The 20,874-nt window shown below is 38.6% G+C and overlaps 1 protein-coding gene across 1 annotated transcript in view; it reads right to left on the minus strand.

Annotated features, from left to right (window-relative positions):
* Nucleotides 1–19,803, minus strand: part of LOC101859153 (dedicator of cytokinesis protein 4) — a gene marked incomplete in the record, with an annotated part of 145,183 nt that extends 125,380 nt beyond the window's left edge. The window contains 12 exon segments of the mRNA XM_013079173.2: nt 1,586–1,760; nt 3,448–3,548; nt 3,966–4,029; nt 5,680–5,778; nt 6,668–6,792; nt 7,975–8,100; nt 8,531–8,634; nt 10,486–10,555; nt 11,376–11,450; nt 12,967–13,027; nt 16,675–16,750; nt 19,679–19,803. Coding sequence (XP_012934627.1) covers nt 1,586–1,760; nt 3,448–3,548; nt 3,966–4,029; nt 5,680–5,778; nt 6,668–6,792; nt 7,975–8,100; nt 8,531–8,634; nt 10,486–10,555; nt 11,376–11,450; nt 12,967–13,027; nt 16,675–16,750; nt 19,679–19,782 — 1,180 coding nt within the window.
* Between the last annotated feature and the right edge of the window lie 1,071 nt (nt 19,804–20,874).

Here is a 20,874-nt window from a genome sequence, read left to right on the forward strand (position 1 = left end):
GGGGGGGCAACTGAAGGCTATCTCGCTTACTAGTGGATCAAATGTTACCAAATTTCACACATATAACAAGCATAGTAAAGAGTTTTAAAAACCGCAATCAGATTTGAGGAAAAAATTTTGTTTCCATGCGATACGGCGGCCATATAGGATTTTGTCTACATGTCTAAGATAATTAATACCGCACTTATTTTTTATGGAAATAAATAGTTTTTTCGCATGCATCTTGGCAAACAATAGATCTACAAATCTATTTTTATAATTTTTCCTAAACCTACTAGAAAATTTTTAATGAATTTTTTCCTGAGGTTCACGTTTGCAAACAATCTATATCTACGCTCAAAATACCACCAACAATAAACTATTCCATATATCACAAATTCATCACACAAATCTTTAGTATTACATTTTTTCTTCATTCTGTGAAAATTTCAAGAAGATTGGATGAAAAATGGTGGAGTTATTTTTTAAAGTATATTTAAAAAAACACTTTTCGAGAAAACGGACTAACGAAAAATACAAGATTGCTTTATGAGGAAATGGTGGTGACAAACATGCCCGGTATGGGAAGAAATAAGGCTTTAGGGGGTTCTTATGCGATGAAATAGTTGTAACAGAGGCTGAAGAAGCTAAAAATGCCTCCAACTTAAAATCCATATTTTGAGCCAAATCGGGAATTTCGGGGTGTAGCCCCCCCCCCCACCCCCCAAAAGTTCAGCTACATAGGCACGATTTGCCCGTTCTGGTTTTAGGTAAAGAATGGTAAAACCAAGACAGTCACATAAGATGGGTATTTCCAAGTGCTAAAAATTTTAGGAGAAGTTTGGGGAGGAGAGGGTGTTCATGTCATTCTATTGAGGAGGCATGGCTCTAGAGGGATGAGGCCACAGCCTACACGTCAAGAGTGGCTCTTGTCTGTCCCCATCATTTTATACCCAAAAAAAATTCTGAAATTATGCAAACTGAACCCAAAATTGTGAAATTATGCGATTCGGTTAATTTTAACAAAGAATGAAGAAGGAAAATAATCAGAAATTATGCAAATATTGATCAAATTTGGCTAAATTATGCAGGCTGCATAAAACCACGGGGACAGCCTTGTATGGTTGCAAGAAAGGTTTGGGGAACACCTTGTAAGCCAAAAGCTTACACATGAATGGTCACCCCACATTCCCCCACTCAAGCCCCTTCAACTATGTCTTGGATGGGGGGGGGGGGTTGGCAGACAGAATCTACAGAGAAATCCCGCAAAACAACTGAACAGTTGAAAGTTTAAGTTGAACAGGGGGTCTGAAGAATCTAGCCAGACACATACCTCAGGGTTATTCAAAATTTCCAGTGGCATGTTAGAGCTTGGATAGAGAGAAATGGTCAACACCTGGAGCATGGAATTCAAATAATGACCACCTTCCCTGAGTTTATTCCACTTGATAAATTTTGTATAAATTTGGTCTTCAAAACAAAACAAAATTTGATCTTGCACATATATGCATACAGACATAGACAAACACACACGCACACACGTACGCATGCACGCACACTTGAATGCACATACATACCCACAAATACAAAACACAAATCAACTTACACTTCTGAGCAAATTTGGAAGAGCAAAGGAAAGTCTCAACAGTGACCCACTCCTTTGTGGAGAGAGAGACTGGCAAATTGACAGGCTTTGAAGGCATGAGGGTTGACAGGACACCAGAGCTTTCATGGAGACAAGGCAATCGTAAATAATTCTTCGGAGCCTTCTTTTCATCGTACTGGAGAGGGGGGGGAAAAATAACATCATTAGCGTCAATCAACAAGTGCCTGAGTTTGTTTGTTTTGTTTTTTTTCAGCTTTGTGAAAATCAAACAAAAATAGAGTACCTAATTCAAAACCATGAAGAAGAAAATAAGTAAATAGACTGAAACTACACGTGTCACGACGTGGTCGAATCAGGCACTCGTCAATTTTGGGGCATGTGAAATTATTGGTATTATCTTAAAGCTTGTTCATTTGTCTTGCTTTCTATGAAGAAAAAAATACCCATTTGTCTTGAACAGAAGTCAGGATATCTATTATTGAAAGGGGGGGGGGGAGGGGGGATTGCCTGGTTTCAGAGCTATCATTAGCCAGAAAATGGCCGCCAAAGTTTGGCAACTTCATGGCTTGAGCGTCCTTCGAAATTTAAAATTTACATTTTTTTAAACCTTTAACACTTTGCAATCATATTTTGGGAAAAATCCAAAGAAACTGTTTGGTAAATTCACATAGAAATGTGTTTTTATATAGACATAAAAGGTGTTGAGCTAAAAAACAAATATTCTATAAAAATTGCCTATCTGGCGGAATAATGCCAGTTTCTTCCATTTCCTTATTTTGACGAGCGCCTGATTCACAATGTCTCACATACTGTACAGTAGTCTCCGCCTAAACGCACGGTGCTCGGGAGGGCTTCTGAGCGTGCGTTTATACGGAGCGTGCGTTTACATGAACCTTTGCAAGGGGAGGAAGGGACGCAGTCATCTCTATTCCTTTTTACTCTAGTGATCTCCCTTGGAGGAGGGGGTCATTTTGGCAGATAATGTGACGACACGTGACTGTTTTGTGAAGGATTCCCCGACAGGGGTTAAGAATACAAAGGCGTTGAATGGGGGGGGGGGGGGGGGGACAAACTCAAAGTAAGGAATATGCACTAGATGTATAAACGTCGGGAACAGATAGCGTATGAGGAAACTGTTGGTCATAGTCATAGAGACGACGGACCAGCCACGTGACTTTTCAAGCGACCGCCCCCGACCGTAAATTCATGCAGAATCATCCTCGAGAAACATTCGTCTTGCGATTCGTTGAACACGTACGTTATAAGTTCTTCGAGTGCAGCTTATTAGGCTTACTTGGCTAATCTTTTTAAATCCTATAGAGGCCTGTCTAGTGTTTTACGGCATTTACGCATTTCGCCCATCAGGCCTAGATCTAACTAAACATTACACGCAGTCACTCAAACTCAAACACCAGTCAGAAACCTTCTCTCAAAGATACATTTCCAGTGACCAATCAAAAAATATTTCAATCCCCCCACCCCCCCTACTCAACATTTAACATTGTATATTGTTCAACAGTGAATGGTATCTTCGGAGTAGCCATGGCTGCTTCCAAGGTGCTGTTAATTTTGCTATGTATTTCTCCTTCCGATTGGTTCAGCTTGCTTCCTGTCAATGTTTGTGTGAATTGTGCACTTTGGTGGAGAGTTATAGGCTTTCCCGCGGGTAAAGTTTTTTCTTGGTCTGTAGGTGCGCATATAAAGCCTTAAAAAAACACCTTGCTGACAATAAAATTTTTCATGATTCACTAGTCAGGGCTATCGACTTACTGATTGAACTATCACTGAAAAAGCATTAATTCAGCATTGAGATTCCTGGAATTCATCAATCAAAATACAAAACAATTTAAAGCAATCCAAACCTTGTACAAACAAAGATCATATTTCTTGTTCTGGCGAGTGATGTTACCCTTCACCGTCAGTTCCAGGAATGCAAACCCAACTAGCACTTTCTCTGTGTTACCTGAGGACATTGGAATGTTTTTGAGCGTTCTTCGGTCTGCTGGGGTAATAAAAGTTGTAAAGTGCACCGTGCTTGCTGTTGAGCAAGGAATAGTGTTAATTAATACAAATAATTATCATTATTATTTCCAAGTACTATTATGAAATGCACTCAGGAAAGTACTGCAATGAACCACTGAACCACTTTTGAAGAGTTCTAAACATTCTAAATTATAGACCTGAAGAAAAAATTAAAATATAAAAAGCCAAAGGAAATAATAAAAAGAAAAACAGTGAAAAAGAAAAACCAGTATGAATGAAAACAAGACTGGTCGACTGCTAAACAAAATAAAAACAACAGGTACCTTTTATCACTTAAAATAGTTAGGGCCTACATAAAACATATTTTTCAAAATGACCTTAATCGCAATAAACTTACTTGAGCAATGCCAGAGGTCCAGTCGTATATGAGCAGTGTTGAATCTTTCAATGGGTATGGACAACTGGGAAAAAAAATAGTTTTTAAAAAAATATGCACCCCATGCTAAAACTGTTCCTCTCACTGGGACCAAATAGGTCTACAGGATAACACAAATAATTTGGTAAATCTCACATGCAACGGTATTAAACACTGACAAAGCCAAATGATTTGTTTTATAGCAATGCCCACAATTTATTGACTTTTCAGTTTCCAATCATGACATTAAAAAAGTCATGTTAGACGCAAATCAAACAAATCTGTAATTTTTAAAGTCAACCTTACAAAGCCAAGGTTTTAGTGACATATAACCTCCTTAAAAGAATTGGTTGCCTCAAAGTGGGGAGCCCTGACAGAGAGACAAGGGCTCCATCTTCAAATTACAGTTGAGCCTGCCATGACGGCTACCTGTATAATATGGCCAATTGTACAAACGACCACTTTCCATTTCCCCCCTTGCGTTTTTTCTATATGATTTAACAGTGTAAAACGGTCACCAGTCCAACGTTGCCGTGGCCACCTTATTTTATGAACCCACGGTCAAATTTACCTGCCTCAGACGGCCAGGCGTGGTCACTCATTGCCCGACGCTTTGTCGTAAATTTTTAATCGGCCCCTCACACTGTGGACGGGCCGTCATAATTCATTCACCTTTCGTTACTGTTAGTCCCTCCAATGAATGTTTACCCAAGTTGAGCAATGAGTAGGCCCTAACAATAAAATTCCCACCTGCAGGTGAGGGAAGCATGTGACCCGTCATAACCGGTAAGCCCCGCCCACAACTCTCATGCACAGATTGTGTGTGAGGTGACTGGTCACTATTTTGTTTACCTAATCTGTAACAATGGACGTTGACATGAACTTGTGACAGAAGCGCCACTCGTTCTCCGAGTGGTGGCAACCCGTGTGTTTGTTTTACCGTGGCACTCGGTCTTCATCGTCTTACTTACATAAAATTTTGTTTATTTCACCCTTGCACAAAATCAGCAAAAAAAAAGAAAGCTAGCCAAAAAAAAAAACATCAACAACAAAAACAACACAAAAAAACCTTCTTACAACACCCATCCCTCTTTTTTAAAAGAAAACAAAAACCCTTTTGAATTTATAGCCTTACAGCAGTTATAAGCCTGAGATCTGCCCCGGTTTGGACCTCAGAAGAGAATGGCTTGCTTTATTAATTTTGATCAGTCCTGCCTAAGACGGCCACCTGTGTTAAACGGTCACTTTTCTCCTTGACAATGGGTGGCCATGTTACACATGTTTGACGGTACACAGGATATAACTGATTATTTTGATGATCTTTTTTAATCAGATGCTAGTAATGACGACGACTACCCTGAGTGGGATATAGAAAGTGATTCTGGCGATGATGTAAATGAAGGCAAGAATCGCTCAGGAGCTCAAACAGAGGGGCACTGTAGCCTCAGAAGGTCACGGCTCATGGGATTTAGTACACAAATTAATTATACAGATATTAAAATTTGCTTGCAAAATGGTGTTATAGAACAATACTAAAAGCAAAGGTTTTAAATACTGTCAAATGGTTGGTTTTATAGCAATGCCCACTATATATTCATTTTTCACCATTCCCAATCAGAACATTTTAAAAATCCTGCTAAAAGCAAATAAAACAAATCTATTGATACTGATGGACTATAGGAATCACTGGGCCTACCTTAATGGTTTCATTCCAATGTGGGCTATTGCTGTGATATGATACATAGGAGAAGAACTCAGAGGCAAGAGGATCCCCATTGGCTCCAAGTATACATCCCTGATGAAATGGTGAAAGATCAAGGAAAATCGGTCAAGACAAATAATTGGAAGCATTCCAAAATTTTAAAAGGCGAAAAAAAAAGGTTTAAGGTTTTCTACAAGAAAAAATAGGTCATGATATAAACTGTGTACAAATCACATGCCTATATTTTGTCCAAAGTCAAATTTTACATGTTGTTAAAAATAAGAAAAGATATAAGATGTCTCTTTTGAGTTACCAAGACCATGAGGTCAGAAATCAAAAGCTCTATCTGCTCTATCACAATCGTAAGATTATTCTGAGTTGTTGTCAAGATATTAAAAGAATTGTATTCGAAAAAAACTTTGAAATATTTTTTACGTCAAATTTCTCAAAACTAGGTACTGAGCAGATAGAACTTTGTAATTCTGAGGTAGTGAAATGTCAACACAAAAATATTTGAGGGAACAGTCACTGCCAGTCCACTGGGTGATCAACTGCGATGTTTACATTCTACTCGACAGTCAACCATTATATTAACAGTCAACCTTTATACTAACCCGCCAATTGTCCACTAGACAGTTTACTAGTCCAGTACAATCAACAACCCATTCCCTAACCTTAACCCTAACCCTAACCCTAAAACCTCTCTCTACCCCTAGCCCAGACCCTAACCCTAACCCTCAACCTATCCCTAACCCTTGCCACAGCCCTTACCCTGACCCTAACCCCAACCCTGACCTTAACCCTAGCCCTGACCCTAAACCCGAACCTATCTTTAACTCTGACCCCAACCCTAACCCTGACCCTAACCCTAAACCTATCCCTACCCTAACCTTAACCCTAACCAACTGATACAGCACAGGTACCGGTAGATGGTCAGAGGGACTGGCAGCGAACAGTCTTTGAACATTGAGAAGTCACTTACTGGGATCACTTCGTAGTCCTGGTTGTACACGGCCACCTTGACCTCCACATTCTTCGCGGCTTTCTTTTTCCCTCGGTCAACCTCCGCACCGCTCAGGGTCAGATAGAGATCATTCCGAACTTCACCTAGAAATTTACATTCATTGATATCTTAAAAGAGCCATTATCGCTTTGCAAAGAACCAAAAGATGTGAATATTAAGATAAAATACGGAATACAGCATAGCCAAGCTTTTTTCCAGAACTGAGGTTTCAAACTGAGCAGATAATACCCAGTGCCCCTTGGCAAGATTGGTTCAGTTTGGTTCAGTTCAGTTTGGTTGTCCAGGATAGCCAGATTTTCCTCCATGGAAGGAGAAAAGCTACCATCATGGCACAAACCGAACGAAACCAGGGTCTTTTTTTAGTGTGAACTGAAGCTACCAGAAACGTACCCGAACCAAACAGAACTGGACCGAACTGAACCTCCAATGGGCACCATCTACAAGCACCCTGGTTGACACAATTCAAGGCACTTCAGACAAAGGAGCACTCACTCCTCCTGGGAGACTCAGCTGGACAAGAAAATGGGTCACATTGCGGTGAAATCAGGCACTCGTCAATTTTTGGGCATATGGAGTTATAGCTATAACCTTACAGCCTGTTCACTTGACTTGCTTTTGTTTAAAAAAATACCCCTCTGTCATGAAGAGAAGTTGAGATATATGCAATTGAAGGAGGTGGGGGTCACCTGGTAGCTGAGGTAAAATTAGCGAGAAAGTGGCCGCCAAAGTTAGACGACTTCCAAAGCTTGAGAGTTCTTGGGAATTGCAAATTTACATCTTTTGTGCCGTTGGTCAATGTTTTTCAGTAAAATCCACACAGAACTGTGTGTTAAACGGACAGAAAAGTCTATAAAAATTGCCAAACAGGGTTTCTTCGATTTCATTATCATGGCGCACGCCTGATTTCACCACGATGCCTCACAAATGATTTTCGAAAACTAAGAGAATTTTCAAATTCTTTTAAAATTTGAATCTTAAGCCTACACAAGCTGGCAAAATACTTGAACCAATTGTACCATAGCAGGCAACCTGGTTTCTCTAGCATGACGAAGCATTCAAAACAAATGTTTATTCTATTGTCTTTCTGCATCAATCAACAGTATTTCATGCCATTTCGCAATTTAAATCAGAACTTGCTTGCTCTCTGACAGACAGTCATGAAATCATATTCATACAATAATTTTTAGATTTCAGAACATCAAGATAGACAAGGATTTTTTTATTTTTATTTTGCTCAAATCTGTTAGAAGGAACATAAGTCAAACCTGGATTGATGAAGTCGGAGAAACCCATACGCTGGGTGGGGACGATGTTGCGACTGAACAAGGTCGGGTTCTCCATCTTCACAGTCTTGAGCTCTCCCTGGAGGATCTGAACACACAGCGTGATACCTACATCAGATGTCACAAAGAAAAAAAAACAGGGAAAAATGAAAAGACCAGTTTGTTCTTTTCAGCAAAGATTTTATTACACAACAGAGAAAAAGGTAAAATATTCATCTTGTAGAAAAACACAAACTTCAATCATTCGGGAAACGCCACCTGCCACTTGTTGCAAAACAGCAGTTTTGAGCTAGATTTTAGCATACCTCTCATTCTTCATTAACCCCCCTCCCCACCCCTCCCCAGCCCTTTTGACCCTCTCCTTCCTTAAAGGATTCTTTTTAAATTCGCCTATTTGTGTGAAAAAACCAAATTGAAACAATGACTTGTTTTTTTAATAAATTAGAACTCAAATTTTGAAATGACTATTTTTAAATGGTTACGCTGACAAAATAACTTTTGTGAAGGGTTTCTGTAAGTACATTAGAGATGGACTTACCCTGATTCTGTTTATCTGAAATTCCCAGACGGCTGGTCATCTGCATTTGTTTCTTGATGAGGCTCTCATGCAGGCTGTGGAATTGTGTTTCACTAGGGTCCACACTGGGGATTTGAGATTAGATCAGATTTCAATTTCACTTCTCTCTGAAAACAAATGTATGGTATTTTAAAACAAACTTTAAGTTATTCACATGTAAAAAACAGAGCCACTAAATAAATGTTCATAACAAACAGAACAGGGTGGAGAAGTTTAACAGTTAAAATAATATAACCAAAAAACAAAAATGGGTGGATACGCAGGCCATAAATCTCTTGACAAACTGAGCAAACAGCATGTTTACTGTATATGAAATGCATACTTCAGGACACTGGTACAAGGAAATTTTTTTTCAAAAACTGTGAATGAACGGCAAACAATAATATTTTACTATTATCTTCCATGAAATTATGTTTTCCAATTCAGCACTGAAAAACAAAGTCTTGTTCCATAGCACACCAAAAAAAAAAAAAGAGACTATATTCAAGTCTGGGGTATATCTCAATAAAGAGTTTAAAGAATTTATTACATAAGTAATGGTGGTAGATCATGATTTATCCTTCAAGTGAACTTGCCAAGTTGTAACACGAGTTTTAATGCATATGACATGTTGTTGTTAGAAATACAGATGATTTTTTACTTTGAATTCAAACTTCGCAAGACAAACCAAAGGCTGGGAGTCGCTTGGTAACAAAGACTTGTGCATTGCTCCAAAGATAGTACATAACAAGATGGGCCACTCAGCCAAAAAAGTGTCCGCAGGAAGTTTGCTCTTTGCTTCAGATGGCGCTACAGTCTGTTTTGAAGCTCTCTTTCGTTTTTCCAGAAGAAGAATAGAAATAGCCCCTCCTTGATCGACTGCTGTTCATCAGCAGTTTGGGTTCGTTCAGTGTGGAGTTTTAGTTTTTTTTTATTTTAATGACCTCTCGCCCTTCATTCTAAAGTCAAATAAATCAAAGAAAACAATCGCCCTTTCCCCCGGAAGAGGTTTTTTGTCAGCATAACCATTTTAAAAAAGCATTCTTCCTAAATTTATTCAAAAACTTGCTAGTTTCACTTTGATTTTTTAAACTCAAGTAGGGTAACTCTGTTCACAAAGGGTGCGCTTTTGCGAAGAGGGTGCCACTGAATTTTGAGGACACTTTTTTAATTGGCTCAAAGAGAGAAGTGGCCCCTCTTGTTATGTAGACTCTTTGATTGCTCTAAAATACATCACCGCACTCTAAAGTAATCCAGGTGCACTATGGCGCGCACCATTTCACTCAATTTGGAATAAAATAAAGTGCAGCGAAGAAAGTTGCACGAACTCTAAACAATAGGGACAGTGGGGGACTGATGTTTGGCACTTCATTTGGGCGCCTATGGTGAGCGCGCTTTGCTGCAAAGTTTTTACAGAGGGCAGAGAGCGGCTGCCATAACATTGCATGGTCTATGAAAATTATGATACAAGTCTATACTTTGCTTACAGAAAGTTAAAAAGGCGAATACAGTGCCCTAAGTAATTTATACACATTTTGTTTATAGCTTATATTTCACACCTCAGAAATCAGCTTATGTTTCATGTGTGAAATATAAGGATACATTTCATCCGAAAGTGAAATGCTAAAACAACTCCATGTATGGTATAAAGTATATTTCTACCATTTCAGGAAGGCTACCAAAGCACTTATAACCAAACATTCCAAAGAGAATAAAATATAACAGTATAAAAGCAAAAGAAAACAACTGTTTCATAATATATTTCAAAAGGCAAAGTCTGAATATAATTCTATAGTCAAATAGAATTAATTTAACAGTAGAATGTTCACCATGAAAGAGAAAGAGGAGAAATAAATGGGGAAAAAATGAACGAAGGGAAATGCAAAAGTCAAGATATGCTTTAAGTCGATGACCAACACACTGACCACAATACTCACACATGCACTCTCAAGAAGTAGTCCAGCTCATTCTCTGGCCGGATCTGATACAAATCTTTCAAACTCAACACTAGAAAGAAAAAAAATTTCCGACATCTATTATTTTACATGGCAACTTAAATTCATAAAAAAACACAAATGCTGAAGATTAGAAGTACACTAATGGTCATGAGATCCCCCCCCCCCCCCCCCCTCCATCCCAGCACTGAGATTTAAAAGTCTTCATCCGAGGAGGTGTACATTTCCTGAATACTAAAATTTCAGGCACAAAATTATCCTTTCATCAAAATAAGAGCTTCTGTCTACTACTATTTTTTCAGGCCAACATTTAGCATTTACTAGGGATGTGTGCGTCCAGTATTTTGGATAAGAGTCCAAATCCAGGTAAAGATGGAATACTGGAATGAGTGCTCGAGTGCTCAAATCCTGAGCACAGGCTCAACGTGTTATTTGCTGATGCTCAGACTAAATTTTGCAAATTTATTAATAATAACAATAGTAAACAAGAAGGAATAGAAAAATATTAATTATGGTAATTGCAACGAACAAAAACATTTAAATTTCTGAGAATATTTTAACAGTGCACAAAGAAAATAAATGGACAAAAAGAAAAAAAAAACACAGTGTAGCAATAAACAAAAATTGGTGAAATTTGCGAAATCTTTGTTTCTGCTAAGAGCCCTTACTGGGAGGAAAAACAGCGAGTACTCACCACTCACACAACCCTAGCATTTACAAAAGGAAAAAAAAACAACATTCAAAATTACCTCACCAAAAAGCCTGCAGTTATCCTTAGGAACAAAAAAGTACAAATTCGCTGAAAGACTAATGATACGAACAGCAACAACCCGTCTGGCTAAAGTAACTTATTTAGGGAACTTTCACATCACCTGAAATTCCCCACGGCCTGCGATATTTCAAACTCTGCTTGAGCCTCCTCACACTTCCTCCATCCTTTAAACGACCTGGGAAGGAAATTAAAACCAACGGTGAAGCATGCTGACAAAATGAGTTACTTCCTGGATTTTAGCTCATAGGAAGAGATTCTTCAAATTCAAAAGTTGATTTTGTACAATTTATTAGTACAAAATATTATAAAAGACAGGTTGAATTGGATGAAAATAGCATCAGTTGAAAATCTTCTAATTGATCCCTGTGGTGATATTTGGCAGATATTTCCATTTATGGATTGCGAGAAGCAACTCATTTTATATTCTTATCAACATCAGACAAAAAGAAATTTCTTTTACCATCTATGAAACTTAAAACCAAGTGTGAAAGGGCATTTGTATCACAGCCTCAAGTTCTAGAGTGCTTTGTAGTTTAAGCAAGATTGAATCTTTTCATTCTTGATTCATTCAACTGTCAGTTAAAGTCATTTCTGTTTTTGAATGAAAAACATATAGACTTACAAACAAAATAGACTTGAGGTAACAAAAAAATGTATGTCACATTGATGCTATTAAATGAAAAAAAAAAGTTACTTATCTTTTACCTTAAGATACCCAACTCACAGGACATCAAAATGTCCACGATGTACGGAAGAGCTAAATCAGCTGATTTGTTTGTTTGAGTATAGAGAAGTACATGGGAACTGTCATTTAGTGCTTGGAAATGTCAGATCAATTGACAGAAACAACAGAGAGGAAGAAAAGAAGTAGGATTACCAGTGGTTCCCTCCAACCAAATCAGCTCAGAGAAGACATTTCAAGAGGGAAAAAATGTGAACCAAAAATTTTTTTTAATAACAAAACGCCTTTTTAGTTTCAGTAAGTGTTTTATGGCACTTGCAACACAATAAGATCATAAAAGTGCCGAAGATTAGAGGTGTTACTAGAGAGTAACAACACAAAATAGAAGGAGGGGAGATAAGGACAACAGATGTTTGATAGGAAAGAAGAAGCAAACCACATCAGAGCACCCGCCAACCACTCTCACAAAACGTCGGAGAAGGACATCATTGAAGAAGGCAGTGGACAGGATATACTCCTTGGGGAAGTACAAGGAAGCATAATCCAATAGGATAGTCAGTTTTTCATAATGAAGAGTAACCATCTGTTCTGTTCCAAACCTCACATCAAAGAAATACACCAGAAAAAACTGTTTGTCTATTGGTATTCATCCAACGGCATTTATCACAGCCACACCCTTACGCATTGTACACAAACAGTTCAGACTCAAATAAACAAAAACACATCAACCACTTAAACCTTTTTGGTAAAAAGTCACTCATAGAACTAAGGTACGGTTAAAGGAATTGTCTTACGCCACTTCTGAACATTTTACACCATTCAGGAAGAAGGTTGCTTTGATCACGCCAACCCAGACCGAGTGGGATACAGCATCCCAGCAGACAGACAAAGGCACTACATAAAAACAACTCCCCTACTCAGGAATCAAACTTATAATCTTTGAGTGAGAAACAGTGAAGAACCTAATTATAACACGGCAGATGCCAGTGCAAAGCAATTCATTACTCACCCTTCCGAAAGATCTGAAGAACGAGGTAGAGATCTCTTTGTGTGTCCTCTGCACTCAAATCCTGGTGACAAAGTCGAGTCAATGAAGAAAAATTGGAAAGACGGACACTCAGCATTTGGGTGCAGCCACGCTAAACATGGTGTGACAAAATGCCAAAGGGGATGGGGTTGTTTTTTTTTATGTAGTTGCTTCTTACGCCCCCCACATACATAATTTAGATCATTTACGAGGCCAGCATCCGACCCTGCCTGTTAGGGCCAACCCAGGCTGAGATGGATACATCACAGCGGAAGACCAGATACTCAATAAAAATTTCCTCCCCACATGGAAATCAAACTGGGGTCCCCTGTGTGTGGCAGTGAAGCACCTAACCGCAACATTACAGACCCCCATTGTCATAAGAGGAAAAAAAATAACAGAGCAGTGAAATGAACTATTCATCTAAATCATACTGTTGTTGTTTACTTCCACTGCTTTTGAAGTGCAATTTACTGCAAGAAATCTGCTTTTTGTTTGTTGTTGTCAGTTGGTATTCGTCCAACAGCATCCGAAGGTTAGGTGTTACTAGAGAGTAACAACACAAAATAGAAAGAGGGGAGATAAGGACAACAGATGTTTGATAGGAAAGAAGAAGCAAACCACATCAGAGCACCCGCCAACCACCCTCACAAAACGTCGGAGAAGGACATCACTGAAGAAGGCAGTGGACAGGGGATACTCCTTGGGGAAGTACAAGGAAGCATAATCCTATAGGATAGTCAGTTTTTCATAATGAAGAGTAACCATCTGTTCTGTTCCAAACCTCACATCAAAGAAATACACCAGAAAAAACTGTTTGTCTATTGGTATTCATCCAACGGCATTTATCACAGCCACACCCTTACGCATTGTACACAAATAGTTCAGACTCAAATAAACAAAAACACATCAACCACTTAAACCTTTTTGGTAAAAAGTCATTCATAGAACTAAGATAAGGTTAAAGGACTTGCTTTTAAAGAGTTGGACAAGGTCTGGATTATCTTGAACTTGATAATAAAAGAATAGTTTAACTAGAGCAATTAACAGCTCTTACAAATAAAAATCTCAAAGTCCAAAATTAGAGACACTTTTAGGTGAATATCTGAAATATCAAAGAAAGGTCTTTGATACCTTTATGAGATAATTTTCTACGACCTTTTACATTCAATACAAGGATAAAACCCTTCCAGTTCCAAAATTAATTTCAACTCTGAATTCTCATTTTCTAGCTAAAGTGGAGCTAGGTAACTACAGCTGGTATTGTATAAGACAACCCTACCATTGTCAAGAAGAAAAGTGGACATCTTACAAAGTGTCGTTTTAAAGTTAAAAAATATGCAAGAGAGAAAATGGGAAACGGCCGTTTGAGCAGGCAATTGTCTTATACAGGTAACCGTTAGACAAAGTTTGATTGTATGTTCACACTGACAGCAGGTATCCTTGAGCCAAAAGGATAAAGACAAACATATCCATTTGTGGTTGATTTAAATGGCTTTTTCTTGTCAAAAATCTATTTCTGATTGAACAATGGCAAACGAGATGGAAATGGCCGGCCGCTTCGATTTGCCAGCACCATTTTCAACATACTGTGATAATAGCATAATATAAGTCACTTCTGATCGTTTTCAGAAAATCAGGAAAAAAAACTTAGTAACATCAGGGTTTTTCTCTTATTTTTCATCCACAGGCAACAAAAATTTTTTTTTTTCATTTCTTGAAATTTCATTTGCAAAATATGTGCATGGTAAAGAGGACCTACCTATATGGGTTAGTTTGATTTTGGTCCACTACTTCTGAACCAGGCTATCGTAACATGCTGACGACCCCATAGATTAGGTAATACTATTCTATTCTTTCTTTTTCGAAGTTGGGAGTTTTTATGCCCCAATCAACACACTTACAAACTTTAGGAAGCAAGCTTCAACCCTGCCTGTCAAGTTTAAACACACTTATGAGGATTCAAACTACGACTATCCACATCACAGCCCAGCATGATGCTTGTTGAGCTAAGGGGCCACCGACATTAAATTAATTTCTACAAATCCACAAGTCCAACATGCAAATTAAAGAAAAATGGATTGAAAAATTAGAATATAAATCCAACAGCACACACATACACGCAGGACATCATTTTCCATGCATAACTAACTGATCGTTACTTTTCAAGCAGAGTAAGTAGATTGTTTCTTTCTTTGGTCACTTCTCAATAAAGAATGTGAAGATTGACCCAAAAAAGTAATATTAAAGGTTCTAATTGCAGATGTTTTACACCCCCAACAACACAGATATTACCATTTAGGAGACAGGCTGCTATGATCTTGCAAGTCTGAGCCAGCCCAGACTGAGAGGTATACAACATCCCAGCAGATAGACGGAGAGAGACACACAATAAAAATTCTACCCGTACAAGAACCGAACTCAAATCTTCTGCATGCGATGGCAAAGTACTTAACTGCTGCACCATAGATGCTAGTATTGTTTCTTTCCTTACTTCTCAAAGCGGAGAATGAAAACTGTCAGTTCTCTGTAAAAGCTGTTACTTTTCAATGAGAAATATGAATGTGGTTTCTTTGTTACTTTTCAATTAAATGTAAGTATGTGGTTTCTTTGTACACCTCAAAGCGTATATAAGAAGACTGTTTATCTTTTGTTGTAACTTTTCAAAATGGAATGTATAGGATGAAGTGGAGAATGAACGTCTTTCTCAAAAATGGGTCAGTTCCTTAAATGTCCACTATGAATTTAATTTTAAAATATCTATTCCCACCATGCAATTTTTTTTCCTATAACTGAATTTCAGCATTCACAATTCTCAAAAAGTGTGGTTTCCTCATAAATACCTACCTTCACTCTCTAGTTGAAGAGTTGGAAAGACATCAATGAGGAATCTGTAAATTTATTTTCCCTCAAACATAAGTATGTAAAGCTAATTTCCCCCAAAGTGGAATGGAGTATGGACCACTTTTCCTTCTGGGTTTAGTGTGGAAAACTCTTATTCCTCAACTCAATGAGCAGTGTGTAGGACTATTTTACCCCTGAGTAAATGGACGGAAAACATCCCCCTCCATATTGGACGGAAGGCTATCTTCCCCAACCCCATCCTTGTCCCCACACTGGATGAAAGACTCCACCCCCCCCCCCCCACGTCCATACTGGATGAAAGACTATCCGCCCCCCCCCCCCCATAACAAAAGAAAGAATATTCCTCCCGCCCCCCCCCCCCCCCCCTCCCTTTTGTACTAGATGAAAGACCACTCCCCCCTCCCTACATAATAGATGAAAGACCACTCCCCCCTCCCTACATAATAGATGAAAGACTGTATTATTATATACTCCCCTCCCCCTTACTGGATGAAAGACTATCCCCCCTCCCCCCACTTTTCCTGGCACTTGCGTGCTAGATAGAAGACAATACTATTTTCCCCTAGGTACTGGTCCCTGTGTATTGGAAAGAAGACTAGTTTTCCTTTGAGTACTGGATGAAAGACTAGTTTCCCTTTGAGTACTGGATGAAAGACTAGTTTCCATTTGAATACTGGATGAAAGACTAGTTTCCATTTGAGTACTCGATGAAAGACTAGTTTCCATTTGAATACTGGACGGAAGACTAGTTTTCCTTTGAGCACTGGAAGGACAGATAAAAGTAGAGGATGGAAGACTGACGTCAGCAGGCACAAAGTCACTCACTGTGAAGAGGCCGCAAGAGTTCTTATCACCCTCCAGGCGGTTTCCTTCTCGATCAAAATGCATCACAAACTTCTCACTGCAAGTCAAGCAAACGAGCACACGGGTGAAATGGGGACGGGGGTGAGGGCGTGAGGCTAATCATTCAAAGGCACTTTTTTTTTAAAGATACGAAGTGCTCTGAAACCACTGCAATTTTCATTTGCTGAAATCCCCCCAAAAAATTTTTAAGTTTTGTTTGTTTCCAATGCTAGGAAACAATCACACATGCCAAGTAAAGCGGGGGGGAGGAGTTGTTTCCGTAAAACAATTTCTGCATTTGTGAATCATCGTGGTGAAATCAGGCGCTTGTCAAAATAATGAAATTGAAGACACCAGCATCAGAAATTTTTTATCAAATTTTTGTTTTTTGGGCTCAACACTTTTAATGTCCATTAAAAAAATACATTGCTGTATGGGTTTTACTGAAAAATGTTGATTAAAGGCACAATGTGTCAATTTACAGCTTCGAATTTAAGGACTAGACAGCTTTGAAAGTCACCAAACTTTGGCGTCCCCTGCCTCCTTCAATCACAAATATCTCCACTTCTTTAGAAGACAGATGGGTAATTTTTTTCATTCAAAGCAAGACAAATGAACAAGCTTTAAAATGATAACAATAACTCAATGTGCCCCAAGATCGACGAGCGCCTGATTCCACTGTGTCATCACATATTAAAAAAAGCAGTGACTGTTTTTTCTTTCTTCAGATTAACACTTTAAAGTTTCAGAATACTTCGGGATCCTTTGCACATCTACGTAATAAATCACTCAGAGACCAAGTCTGTGACTGATACATGCCAACTGAAAATTCTAAAGAAAAACATGACATGACAATCAAAATTTTTGATAAATAACAAAAATTCAAGAGGCTGTACTTTCATCAAATGTACTGATGAAATATGTATTATGATTGCAACACTAAGTCTAACACATGCACTGTGCGTGTCTCTCTATTTCTACATAACCTTTAAATTAGACCTGGAAAAAAGATCACTTTTTCAGAAATTCTGGAGCTACACAACATATTTTAAGCGTGTAAAGTTTTGGGACCCAAGATCCCATCTTCGGTTGAGCATAATGCCTCTATCCCATTAAAATACATTCTGTTGTTTAAATAGAAAGAACCTAGTATGTGCAAATCTGGGACAAATTTAACCTAAGGTCGACTTGAAGTGAAAATGTCACTTCTATCTATCTTAGTTTGGTATCGATATCTTTATGTTCAACCATTTAAAAAACGTGAGATTTGACAATATTAAAAGAAGTAAATATGGTTTAAAACTTTTCTATCTAATTTGCAAAGCATGGTTTTGTCAGCTACCACGTTTTCAATTCAAAAGCAACATTATATGTCAACATAAAAACAAGCTCTAATTACTGACAAATAATTGCTGTTTTAATATTCATTTTCATCTTTCCGGACACAAAACTACAAGACTGCCATTTCAAAGATGTCAGAGCAAGAATTTAGTTATGTAACAAACATATAAAATGTAAAATGAAAACTTAAACTTTTTCACTTTCGACTTTCTGTTCTTTAAGTCTTCTCCCCCTTATTCGAGCAAAATTAGTCATTTTCATTTCAGAAAAGGGGAAAGTACCCAAAATGAGGAGAAACTCTATTTTCTATCCAAGTGATTATTGTTAAGAACTTCAAGTGACGCCAACCCACTCCCCCACACACTCTCTACCCAAATGAAAAGCAAAAACATTATCATAAGCAGAGAGGCATTAGTCATTCCCGCTATCTGTGCATCATTCAACTACGGACTCCAGTGCTGAAAAGTTATGAGGCTAAAGTAAACACATCAATTTCACATTGTAAGCTTTATCCAGTATGTTTAAGAGTGTATGCATGTGTGCTTGAGTGTTTGAGTGTGTGTGTGTGTGTGTGTGTGTGTGTGTGTGTGTGTGTGTGTGTGTGTGTATGTGTGTGTGTATGCATCTGTGTGTTGGTCTGTTTATATGGGTGCTTCTGATTCTCTCACTCTGTATGTGTGTAGGTGTGTTTGTGTGTGTGTTTGACGTGTGTGTGTGTGTGTGTGTGTTTAACAGGAGAGAGAGAGAGAGAGAGAGAGAGAGAGAGAGAGAGAGAGAGAGAGAGAAAGAGACAGACAGACAGACAGACAGACAGACAGACAGACACACAGACACACAGACACACAGACACACAGACAGACAGACACACAGACAGACAGACACACAGACAGACAGACAGACAGACAGACAGACAGACAGACAGACAGACAGACAGACAGACAGAGATAGAGACAAACAGAGAAAGAAAGAGAGAGAAAAAGGAAGCATAATTGATAAAACAAAGATAATCTGATGAAGGAGAGCATTTCCCCCACACTCCTACCAACACTCCATATCTCAATTTACAAAACAAACTCAGAAGTCTGATAAGTAGGGCAGACAAAGTCGTTCATCATTCTCCAAATTCCCTGCAAGATAAAATATGTGTGTTCCCTAAGACGTGCATGTTATCAATGTTATCCATCATGCACAGCCACACTGACACTGCCGTCATTTTTCTTAAAAAACAGTATATGCAGTTTTCATTATTTTACAGAAGGTAAAAAACAAAACAAAACAACTGAATATTGTAACAAAAAAACAAACTCTTTGCAAACATCACAAAAACAATACTTTTAAGAATAACATTTTGATAAAAACTTTCTTATTATCTTTATCTAAAGCAAATGTTGTTTTATTTGTAAGACCATCCAGGTTTTTGGCTCTCCCAAAGAGGTTATAAATAGCCTACACGTAGTACTTTCAAAGATTCTCTACTATCATCCCACTAACAAAGTAGAGAATCTTTGGTACTATATATATATAACTTCTTTGGGGTTCCCTGTAAAAATATTAAATCTGCATATTATACTGTTTTTTGGGGTGGGGTGGGGTGGGGGGGTTCTAAACGATGGCAGCACAAGCAGGGGCGGTACAGTTAGCCCACCTGAGGAATCTGGTCTCTGTATTCTCATAGAGGGAAATGAGCACCTCGCTGAGGTCCCCAACGCTGCAGGCATACGAGCCCAGGCTGACGAGCAGATGGTTCATTACCTCCCCTTGTAGCTCTCGGCTTTTTCCTTCCCCCCCCCCCCCCGGTTTAACCCGGGGGGGGGGGGGGGGTGGATGTGTGGGTGGGGGGGGGGTAGAAAGATAGTTAAGTAAGAACGAAAATTAATTTTCAAGTAGATTATTTTATCGCGCCTACTCACGTGTACACACAGCTCAAAGGCGCTGTAATTAAAATAGGATGAGTTTGTTCTTGGTTTGTTTATTTGTTTAGTTGTTTGTCTTTTTCGTCGTAGGTGTTTTACATTCCAATCGACACAATTTAGATCATTAATCAGGAGGCAGATTTCAGCCCTGCCTATCAGAGGTAGTTAACCATAGAGGGATACAAAATCCCAGCCCAGCAGAAGAAAGACTAAGATGATCGACTTTTAAAAATCTCAGGTTTTCTACGAATGACCAAAAAAAAAAAACAACAGCAACAGCAACAGCAACAACAAAAACAAAAACAAGCAAAAATAGATATATGTCAAGTAAAGATTAACCGCTTTCCTATTCTAGTGGGGGGCATTGGGAGATCGGGGGTTCGGGGCATTGGGAGATCGGGGGTTCGGGGCTCGGCTCAGCCCGACATTGTGCCCTCGGGAAAGTTACTTTATATGAATTTTTATATTAGTATTAGGCTGGGTCCTATCGGAGACGGACATTACATTCGGAAGTCCCGCTTCTTAAACAGCTTTACAGTGTTGCAAGGAGTGTAGTTAAACTTATATAAATAATATATACTTCGACATGGGAGAGTCTGGCTCCTGACATATCCAGCTGGAGAGCAGCAGTCACAGTGGGCAGCAAATCATAATTATGAGGCTTCACAAGTATGGAAATGTTGAAACAAAGAAAGAAGCCCGCAATCTGAAGTGGGGCGTTTAAATGTTTTCAAAATGTGGCAAACTTTTTTCTGCCAGAATTGTTCTCATCGGCCACAGCAGAAGCCAAAAGTCACCTTTACTTTTAACTTCTTCAAATTGTTCTGTTTTCGGAGGAGAAAAATTTTAATATTCTCCTCTATGCGAATGCACATTGGTCATCGTCAGACATTGACGGACCAGCTATTACTATTGTTTTTTATTATTA

The sequence above is a fragment of the Aplysia californica genome, unplaced genomic scaffold (assembly GCF_000002075.1).
Source record: "Aplysia californica isolate F4 #8 unplaced genomic scaffold, AplCal3.0 scaffold00042, whole genome shotgun sequence".
NCBI classification, from domain to species: domain Eukaryota; kingdom Metazoa; phylum Mollusca; class Gastropoda; order Aplysiida; family Aplysiidae; genus Aplysia; species Aplysia californica.